The following is an 11,378-nucleotide window of genomic DNA, read 5'->3' as shown; positions in this document are numbered from 1 at the left end:
AACATCTGAACTCTTCAGCTTACTGTATATATATAGAACTACTGTGTATATTTTGGACTGGATTTGCTAATTTTAGTAATTATAAAGCAACCATTCTACACATTCAGTTCCCGCACAGTAGAAATAGGGATACAGTAAATAACTAAAGCCAACCAATAGGCTACTAATGTATTATGTAAAACGTATCCAATGCAGCAAATTTGATCACTGGAATTCTTTAAATAGATTAATGAGATGCAACATTAAGGCGTCCAAAGAAGGGTGACTACTTGTAAAACATACTGTGTATGAAGACTGACAGTGCCCCCTGCTGAGGAGGTTTGAAAACAAGGGCTCCATCCAAACCTCAGTGCCCATGTTGAAAGAACAGTTCTAGGCCAGAGAGGATAAGGTGTTTTTGTTTTTCTTTTATGGTTTGGGCAGTCACATTTTGTTTCAGTATCTACAGCAAATGTACTGATTTCTTTGTGCAGGAGCCATGTTAGACTCCAAGAAATAATTGAACAAGTAATGCAGCTGAGCCCTTGGAAGAATGTGTTCCTTGTACAGTGTATGGCTTTCTTTGACAAACTGAGGCATGGCAGGAATTCTTGTTTTTCTTTCGTTATTCGTTGTCTTAACATAAAGAACATGTGAAGGGCTTTTGTTGCAGAATCAGTTCTTTTGAAAAATGACACAGACGAGACTGTCGGAACATCTTTGCAGACAGGAAATTATCTTGGCCCATAAGGCCGCTGCAGTGTGGAGCGCTGGGGGGCTGTGCAGTCCTTGTTGATTAATGACTGCATGCTGTCCTATCAAACAGTCACTTCTGTTTTGCTTGCTGTGTGGTAATGATGGTGGTGTCCTGGGATATAATGTAGCTGTTCCACTGTGTTGTGCCGTCGGGAAGCGAATGCCTGACGTTTGGCAGCAGTGTGGTTCACGCCCAGGGTGTTGTAGTTATTTGAGGCACTGGGATGCGAGTGCATCTTGGTCATCCGATAGCGATCCAGCACAGGAGTAGAGACAAATACATCTGTATGCGATATTGCCCGTGACATGGACTTGTCTTCAAAATCAGACCCCTTGAGGGACATCATTTTGTCTGGAGATAGCAAAGGATCTTGAGAATGGAGGCGGTCAGCTGACAGGAGCTGCTCATCAGATAGAATACGATCATAGGGCATTCCAAATTCTTCCTGCATATTCCTGTCTGGGGAGAGAACACGGTCCTGAGACATTGCTCTCACTGGCCTTCTTGGGCGTTCCCTGTAGGGTTGCTCCTGGGACATTTTGATGACATTCAATGGCAGTGTTCCCCTGGCAGCCAGGTCAGGGAGATGTCGCCTCCTCATGTAATAATCATCAGCTTCTTTATCAGCTATATGGGAAGAAAACAGAATATAGGTGGTAAGTGGAAGGATCTCCTTACAACAGGCTATTTTTTTAAAAAAATAAACAATATGAGACTGGCATTCAGAAGTGATTGGGTACCTCAGATTAGGTCCTGAGGGGTCCTTTTACTATGCCACAGTAAAAAGTGACCTTAGTGTGTCCTTATGTAGATCATTCCAATGCACTAAAGCAGACATAAAATCCTTAATTTTCAATTTTTTTTTCCATTAAAGGCCTTGTGCTAATGTTATCATTAACACGTGGCTATTAAAAAAAAATTACCAAAGGAGCACTTGCTGCCTGCTATTTTGTAGGCAGTAAGGGCCTGATTCTATAAATGGCGCCTAATCAGACTTATGTGTAGGCACCAGTTGGTGTGGTTGTCTTTCAGCTGCTAGACACCGCTTATAGAATCACACTTAAAAGCATCTAGGCATGCTTAGACATCGCTAGGCATCCTTGTGTTAGGTGCTGGTTTAGTAGGTCATGGGTTTCCTGGCCTAACACAGATGCCTAGGAACACCTAGGCCTAAGTCAACCACGCCTATTCTCCACCCCTAACCACACCTACTTTTCAGGTAGGTGTCGTTAGGTGCCAGTAGGCACCTTGACTTAGGTGTTGCTAAGTGCCGCACAGTATTCCACACACAACCCAAATTAACTCATTAAAAAAAAAAATTAATTGGTTACCATGCTAATTAAAAAAACATTGTATACATCGCTAGGCGTCCGTGATTAGGGTATCTAATGATGCATAACCTAGACACCGTTTACAGAATCAGGCCCTAAGGACTCCTGCATTATCCATGGCTCACACACTTCTCTGAAACTTCAAGTTCAATTATGGGAGAACTGGGCCTTAGTGAATCTTTAGTTTTCAAGGATCAAATAAGCGGTATCATTTCAGTTCTACTTTCATTAATTTTATGACCAGAATATGAGCCAAATTCCTTGATAACTTGGAGCACAGTAGTCAGAGCTAATGCTGGATTTCTTACATGTACCAATCAATTCTCAAACCCATCAGAATCCAATCCTGTGGAAATGCTAGTGGTGTCTAACTCTCATTCCAAAAGGCACCACAGCCATCACAAATAAAGGGGCTTTACCACATTGAAAGCTGGACACTAAGAAAACAAGACAGAAAGAAGATTGACCCATTCAAGCTTTGGTGCTGGAGAAGGATTTTTGGTGTGCCGTGGACCGCCTGAAGAGCTAACAAATCGATTCTGGAAGAGATAAAACAGGCCATGTCACTCGAAGCCCAAATGATAAAGTTACGATTGTCTTATTTTGGTCACACCATCAGGAGAGAGCGATCACTGGGTAGGACATCATGTTTGGGAAGATGGAAGGAACCAGGCGAAGAGGGTGACCTACAACCAGATGGCGCTGGGGATGATGCTGGAGGACCTTTCGGGACTAGCACAAAACGGATTTCTTTTTAGATCTGCAATTCATCAAGTTGCTAGGACTTGAGCGTGAGTCGATAGAAACATAGAAACATAGAAAATGACGGCAGAAAAGGGCCTCGGCCCATCAAGTCTGCCCACTCTAATGACCCACCCCTAACTTCACCCCCCAAGAGATCCCACATGCCTATCCCATTTTTTCTTAAAATCTGGCACGCTGCTGGCCTCAATCACCTGCAGTGGAAGTTCATTCCAATGATCAACCACCCTTTCGGTGAAGAAATACTTCCTGATGTCACCATGAAATTTCCCGCCCCTGATTTTCAGCGGATGCCCTCTTGTGGCCGTGGGCATCCGCTGGCAACTAACAACAACACCACATCCTTACATGGGTCATCCCTGCGCTCTAAGGCCATTTTTACCATAGGGATAAAATGACTGATTTTTCCACTTCCAGTATTAATGGCTAATTGATCGTTTTCCTATTAACAAGTGGCCATTGACGCATGAGCCCCCTATTGCCACCTATTGTGTAGGCAGCGAGGCCTGGATTCTTTAAGTGACAGGGACCTACAAAATGGGCATCTGCCAATCACCGACAGGTGCTGCTTCCAGAACGTGGCTCCCAAGGACCATAGATGCTGGAAATGCAGGCCAGGGTTTTACAGGCCTCCATTTCCAGAATCTAGCTGAATCATGGCTATTGTCACCTAGGAATGCTGAAGCCCGGTGCCACCCCCAAAACATGTCCTTTTCTGGATTTTGCCATCACTAGGCAACGCTAGGCACCATGGACCTAGGTGCCGGTCCGGGAGGCCGCCTAACGTCACCAAATTTTTTGTTTTGATTTGGTTTTTTAATAGTGTGACAAATTATCGTGCCATTTAGAAGCATTGCCAACTAATATTAACCAGCAATCTAATTTTAAATGGTTTCCAAAAAGACCTAAAGACCTATCTATTTCAAGAATTTGTTACTAATAATTCCTAAATATTGTAACACTAGTTTTTAATTTGCATCACCATAATTACTTGTGTAAACCGCTGTGAACTTCACGGAGGTATTGACGGTATATGAATAAAAATTGTATTGTATTGTGCATTTGCATGGGATGGTGATATTTTAAAGTGATTAAGCCAGTGATAAGAACAATATATTTTTAGATGTCAGACTTAAAACTCCCAGTGGTTTAAATTCAGAGAGTGAATGGCAAGTGTGTTTCTAAATTCAAATGGAAACGAATTACTCAGATAAATCACTGTTTGGCGAGTGGCTTTGACAGAGCAGAGATTTAAGTACACTCACTGTCATATTTCCATTAAAGAGCACAAAATAGTGGTGTTTAGTGTTCAAACTGATATATGTGGACCTCCTACTGACTCTTTAAATTAAAGTTAATAGTACAGGGTGCCCACAAAAACACTCCTTGATTTTAAATGGTTACAAAGTCAAAACTTATTGGAATACACTTCTCCCTTGTCATTTGCGGGGGATACGGGCAGAGCCCGCCTGCGAATGCCAAAAAACCGCGATTATCCGGCTCTGACCCACCCCCACCTCCCTGCCGCCTTCCCGGCCTTACCTGGTGGTCTAAAGGGCTTCCCGGGCAGGAGCGATCTTCCTACGCTCCTGCCCTGTGCAGATCGCCATCAGGAAATGCCTGTAGGGAGTTCCCGACATAGTCTCGAGAGACTACGGGAACTCCCAGCAGCCATTTCCTCATGGCAATCTGCACGGGGCAGGAGTGTAGGAAGATCACTTCTGCCCCGAAAGCCCTCTAGACCACCAGGTAAGGCCGGGAAGGCGGCAGGGAGGAAAAAAAGATGGATTTTTTTAACATTGACAGTTTTTTTTATTTTCCCCCTCCCCAGAAAAAATTGCGGTTATATGAAACCGCGAGTGTAGGAACTGTGAATGGGGAGGGGGAAGTGTATGTTTATAAATAAGATGACAGCAAATAGAAGTCCCAAAAAGCACGGTTAGCAAGATCTTACACAATCGCTTGCACTTTCACCCTTATAAGCTGCAATTGGTGCAGAAGTTACAACCTTCAGACAATGTGACGCGACAAAATGACCAGGTGTTCCTCAAGTGGCCCCCGAGATCACCGGACATTACTGTTTGTGACTTTTTCCTTTGGGGGGGTACGTGAACGACAGAGGGCTCCTTTTACGAAGGTGCGCTAGCGTTTTTAGCGCACACACCGGATTGGCGCACGCTAGCCAAAAATCTACCGCCTGCTCAAAAGGAGGCGGTAGCGGCTAGCGCGCGTGGCAATTTAGCACGTGCTATTCTGCACGTTAAGGCCCTAGTGCACCTTTGTAAAAGAAGCCCAGAGTGTACATATCTCCACTACCCACAACTATGGATGATCTGCAGGAAAGCATCACTGAAGCTATAAATGCGATCATGCTGGATATGCTTCAGAGAGTCTGTTCCGAGCTCGATTATCGCAACGATGTTTGCTGAGTAACAGGTGGGGGCGCACATCGAGTGTATGTAATCAACAGATACCATATGAAACTTTATGAGTTGATGAAACTGTAGCCTCAAAGGTGAAAGAATATTCCAATAAATTTTGGTTTTGTAATCCGTTTAAAATCAAGGAGTATTTTTGTGGGGCACCCTGTATAATAAATGATAATGTGTAAAGAATTACTAAATCAACTTTAGTGCAGTGGATAAATGTATATCTTACAACAAAACAAAAATGCTCCACTCTGTTAGCTAAGAATAATGTCTTTCAATGGAAGAAAAAGCCTCAGGTTTGTCTAGGCAGGGCATACGTGCTCAAGCCTCCTCCACCCACATCATTGGCTGCAAAAAACTTTCGTGAAGACTTTACACTTGCCGCTAGGCTAAATTTCAGTTCAGGACTAAAAATCACTTCATTTGCAATACTGCTGAAAGTGTTGAAGTATAAACGTGGCGTCACTCTAAAGCCAACGTTTCACGGATTACTACCGCTTCTTCAGGGCTTCCTGACACCCCTCTTCTTCACACTATTTGTGCTGCTTGCTTACGCGATTTCTTCCACAATTTTGGTTCCGGGCTGAAATTTAGCCTAGCGGCAAGTGTAAAGTCTTCACGGAAGTTTTTTGCAGCCAATGATGTGGGTGGAGGAGGCTTGAGCACGTATGCCCTGCCTAGACAAACCTGAGGCTTTTTCTTCCATTGAAAGACATTATTCTTAGCTAACAGAGTGGAACATTTTTGTTTTGTTGTAAAATGTGTAAAGAATTACATTTTTAAACAAAGGGGCACTTTTACTAAACCACCTTAAGTGCTAATGCGGGCTTAACACAGGAAAAAAAAGCCTTGCCTCAAAATGCATTAAAGCATTTTGCAGTAATTTTCTCGTTTGCATACACTAACTCCTTGATATTTATATATTTATTTTTGGAGAGGGCATGTCAGGGCTGGAGAATGGGCATGGACCGGCATTGTAAATGCTCCGATGTCCTTGGGAATTGAATAGGCATCAGAGTCAGGGCCGGATTTTCCTATAGGCTAACTAGGCTTCGGCCTAGGGCCTCAAGATCCGTGTCACATTTTTTAAAGGTTAGTACCAATAACAACATGTTTCATTTAACATATTGATATATATCACAGTAATGATGTATTTTATTATCTCTCATGTAATTTACAAACTTAAAAATGGGAGGTGAAAGGGCCTCATAAGTGGAATAGCCTAGGGCCTCTTTTCATCTAAATCCGGCCCAGATCAGAGTATTTGCCGTGCGGCACTTGGCTGCACAGCTTTGTAAAAGGGGTCCTAAATTAGGTACCTAGATTGGCTAGGCACACCTATCTAGGCACCTAAATTTAGGGATCTTTTATAGCAGTGGTTCCCAACCCTGTCCTGGAGGACCACCAGCCACTCAGATTTTCAGGAGAGCCCTAATGAATATGCATGAAAAAGATTTGCATGTAATGAAGATGATAGGAGTGCAGTTCTTCCCCATGCATATTCATTAGGGCTATCCCGAAAACCCGATTGGCTAGTGGTCCTCCAGGGTTGGGGACCATTGTTTTATAGAACCAGAACCTGAGTGCTTCTGCATTAATTATTTGCAGTTGCTGTGCACTAATGATAACTTTAGTGCATGAGCTGCAAGTATAAAAATAAAAATAAAATAAAACACCCTGTTTTATGGACATGCTAGAAACAGACTTGGCATGTGGGAAAGTTCCGTGTTAGGAGGTGCTAAGCCCATTTCATGATGCATCTTAGTAAAAAGGTCCCCAGAGGTAATTAAACAAATATTTTAAAGCATTGCTTTGTTTGAGATAATCTTCAGGCTTTTTGAATGGATTATTGTTGAAATCATCTTTGCTGAAAAAGCCATAATAAGCAAAATCTTGGCTCAAGTGGGAGGCAACAGTTTTTGAAGGGAACTTTTAGATCCTGGTATATTGGCTGTATGAGCCTATGAAGATTTTTTTTTCCCAGATAAAGTTATCTTTATTTTGGACTACCATATGTCCAGGAAAACCTGGACATGTCTTCTTTTTAGATAGTGAGCAGCAGTAAGTGCCACTGAAAATCCAAGTATGACCCAATGACCTTGCCCACCCTGATAAGTTCCACTGAATATCAAAGAGAGTCAACACCATTATAGGATTCCCCCATGAAAGAAACAAATAGGGGTGCTCTGTCAGGCAGTGTTCCACATTATAGGGGTTTCAAGATAAGTAATGTGTCATTGCATGTGTGATTTTGGAGAATGCAAATTTTGAATATTCTGCTAGACTATGCAAATTATAATTACCATATATACTCAAATATAAACCCATCCAACTATAAACTGAGATTTTTAGGGGGAAAATTTTAGCTCAAATATAAACTGATGGTTTATATTCAGGTACCAGGACAGGAGCGATCCCTTCTTTCCCTGAGGTGTCCTGTTTTCCAGCTCTGCAGTCAGCCAGCCAGTCTACTCCCTCTTGCCCCCCTCCCGATCCCAGTCCCAATGCAGCTCTACCTGGTCATTCAGTAGTGCAGGGAGCTGGAGCCGTAACAATCAATCTCTCGCTTCACTGTGGTGACCTTTGTGTCAGCTCTGCCCCCAGCCTGCCTCCTCCCCTCCCGGCCCACTGTAAGCCTACTATACTTCCCTGGTGGTCCAGTGGTGAGCCGGGGCAGGAGCAATTCTTTTATGCTCCAGCCTGTGTAGTCTTAATGGTAAAAAAAAAAAAAAATGGCTGCTGCAAGTTCCTGTGGTAACCTCACATAACTGCTGCAGTTTTGCGAAGATGTCATAGGAACTTAAAGTTGTCATTTTTTTTTTTACTATGGCGACTGCACAGGTAGGAGCGTTAAAGGATCACTCCTGCCCTGGATCACCGCTGGACCACCAGGGAAGTAAGGTAGGCCTGAACTAGGAATGGGAGGGGGAGAGCTGTGGCAACACCGCGGAGGAGGGCGGGTCGTATTGATTGATCGCTCTGGCTCCTGTTCTTCATACCACTGGACCACCAGAGCAGTAAGGCCTGGGAAGAGGCCCGTAGTGAGTCTAGGAGGGGAGAGCAACTGAATGGGACTCAAATATAAACCAAGGTCCCCATTTTTGTGCCATTTTTTTGGGTCCCAAAATCCAAGTTTATATTCGAGTATTTACAGTATATGGTTGTCCTTCAAGATTGTACTTATATTTGACTTTTTTGAGAACTGAACTATTATTTGAGAACTGTAATATTATTTTATTATTCATAAGTGCTTGTTTGATTGATTGGATTGCACATTCACAAGGTGCTATGATGTAAGGAGCGGTTTTACTATTACTATTATTATTGATCACAATTGTATCAGCTTTTGCTCCATGGACCAAATGAAATTGGTCCTTACGCTGCATATCCTCTCAACACAAAATATGATATTGATACAGTTGTAAAAGTGGGCAGTCTTGTATTGTATTATGGAAACTATGCACATATCTGCATGCAGGGTGGGCGATTTTCAGAGCCAGTTTACATGGATAAAACATCTTGGGAGTGATCTTCATCTAGTAAGAGGCTGCCGGCATAAGTGTGGGCTGTTTCCAGTGACATTACATCATCACATTTTATATCACATTTATAGAGTGCAAAACCTCACGGATCGATGTGGTTCACAAAAGACAAAAAGCTGGACATTTCCAGTAAACCACAGAATAATCATCAATCATCGCAATTCTCTAAAAATTTTTGCAAACCAGGATGATTTCAATAACGTTAACAAGCCGCCTGAAAAGCAATCAAGCGTTGTTGGAACTTTTTGTAAATACAACCTCAGACTGGGGGAGAAACAAATAAAGCAGTCTTAATGTAGTGACCGATTCGATGTAAATAAAGTAAATAATTCTAATAGATACTCAGGCGCTTGACCATACAAAACTTTATAAGAAAGTATTCCCAGTTTAAACCCACATGGGCTTCAAATGGAAGCCAATGGAGCGTTGAATTTCCGGGGTTTTCTAACCGACTAAGCAAATATTTAACGCTGGCCAGTTAATAGTGGGCAAAGATAGGACCGCTATTTATGTGGCCCAATTTGCCTGCTAAACTTAGCCGGTCAACACTGCATATTGCTGGTGAACTTTTCGGCACTGACCACAAATATTCTGCAGAGATAACCAGTTATCTTGCACTGAATATGTGTTGATAGGAACCAAAATGCAATTTAAACGGTCTTCGGTTGTTTCTGGCTGATTAGCTAGTTTTGAATATCTGGGGGCTTATACCTAGAGACTCAATTTGGCTACAGTGATTATTTTTATCCACTTTTCAACTGAGTCCTCAGTAAATTAATTCACATTCCAAATAAGCTCTGGAAACAACCTGATACATATGTAAGACAAAGGGGAAATGAAACCCGGAGGACTGTCATGCTCTAAACAGGCAGAATGCCTCATCACATCTTTTCATCCTGGCTCTATCTTGTACTTTCAGAAACTAGGCAATGTAGCTCCAATAGTAACAATATAATTTCAGAGAGCAACCAAGTTGTAATCAGAAAGTCAATCTGAGTAGACATCAGGTTTGGTAAATTATAGCTTGTACTCAGCTACCGTCATTGGAAGAAAGCTGAAGAGAACTACGAATGCTGACGAAGAGAGGTTGAGTCACCAAGCAAAAAACCCCCAAAAAACATAAGATCAGTGTTATCCTATATGTGTGTGTGTGAGATGCAGCTATTTAGACTAGACAAGCTTACCGCTGCAATGTATCACAAATCAAAACAGAATTCCTAAAATACAACTACAGTACAGGGCAGTGAGCCAATGAAGTATAGAAGCAATTTATAGATGCCCAGGATGTCTCCCCAAGGAGGTTTTACAAAAAAAACATTCCTTTCAAATAATCATTACCAAATATTTAAAGAATGCATGACAGCAGGTTTAGCTTATGAAGTTAAGTCAGGTAAGCGTAGTATTGCAATAAGTTTACTTCTTTTATTGTATTGCACATGTGGAGGGGCATAATCAAAAGGGACGTCTAAGTCCGTTTATGTCCATCTCGCAGGTCGTCCAAAGTTAAAAAGAGCCTAAGACACATTTTCGAAAGATACGTCCAACTTTTTTTGACTGTCGAAAATCGTCTAATTATACGTCCTGCCGATCTGATCGTCCAAGGCACTAAACGTCCATCTTTATACCACATTACCGTCCAACTTTCTGTCCAAGTCCAAAACGCCTAGAACAAGCCCTGTTGGACGTGGGAGGGGTCTGCAAAGTGATGGGCTGCACACCCAGAAATGCCACCTAAATAGTGGGGAACCTTACAGGGCACTGCTGTGAATGTCACAAAAAGGGTTCCATGGCTTCCCCTCACTACAGCTCCCTTACAGGTTATGGTGAGCCCCCCAAACCACCTCCAGAATCCCCTAGACCCACTTATCTACCACCCTAATAGCCCTTATATGCCAATACAAAAGGGTTTTGGGGGTGTATAGGGGAGTGCACATGTTTCAGTATCAATGCAGTGATTACAGGGGCTTATGGGCATGGGTCCTCCTCTCTATGGGTCTCTAACCCACCACCAAGACGACTTAAGCTGCCTCTGTGCTGGACGACTAGGCTTTCCTATGCCAGGTGGCCAGGTGATGAAGGTCTGGAGGCTGAAATTTAAAGCTGTGAATAAAATTTTTATGGGGGTGGGGGGCGGTTGGTGATCACTAGGGTAGTGTGTGGGGGTCTGTGCTATATGTTTTCAGTGCTTATCTGGTGAGTTTAGGTGGGTTTTTGTGGCTTAGACCATGTTTTAGATGGTCTAAGTCACAACGTCCAAGTTCCGTCGATTGTCGGGTGTATAACTTTCGATTATACATGCTGTACGACTAAGTCTAAGCCGGCCCACGTCCCGCCCACATCCCACCCTTGACACGCCTCCCGACACGCCCCATTTAGCTTTGGACGTTGAGCGGCACTATGAAGGCCTAGGTTGTTTAGAAATACGTCCAAAACCCAGTTTTATTATCGGCGCTTGGACGTTTTTGAGAAATGTTCATCCAAGTGCCGACTTAGGCTGATTTTTGGTCGTTTTTCTCTTTCGATTATGAGCCCCATAGCATTTAGGATCTAGAACAAAGTAACCCCCTCTTTTACTAAG

General features: G+C 42.8%; 1 protein-coding gene across 3 annotated transcripts in view; it reads right to left on the bottom strand.

Moving 5' to 3' along the window:
* Positions 1–265: 265 nt before the first annotated feature.
* Positions 266–11,378, bottom strand: part of SHISA6 (shisa family member 6) — a 417,913-nt gene continuing 406,800 nt past the window's right edge. For all 3 annotated transcript variants that reach the window (XM_033961571.1, XM_033961570.1, XM_033961572.1), the window contains one exon: positions 266–1,363. In XM_033961571.1, the coding sequence (XP_033817462.1) occupies positions 798–1,363 (566 nt within the window). In that variant the 3' untranslated portion in view covers positions 266–797. The remainder of the gene's footprint in view (positions 1,364–11,378) is intronic.

This window comes from Geotrypetes seraphini, chromosome 10 (assembly GCF_902459505.1).
Source record: "Geotrypetes seraphini chromosome 10, aGeoSer1.1, whole genome shotgun sequence".
Classification (NCBI taxonomy): Eukaryota; Metazoa; Chordata; class Amphibia; order Gymnophiona; family Dermophiidae; genus Geotrypetes; species Geotrypetes seraphini.
Note: the sequence above shows the minus strand (reverse complement) of the source record. Positions and strands in the feature narration are given on the sequence as shown.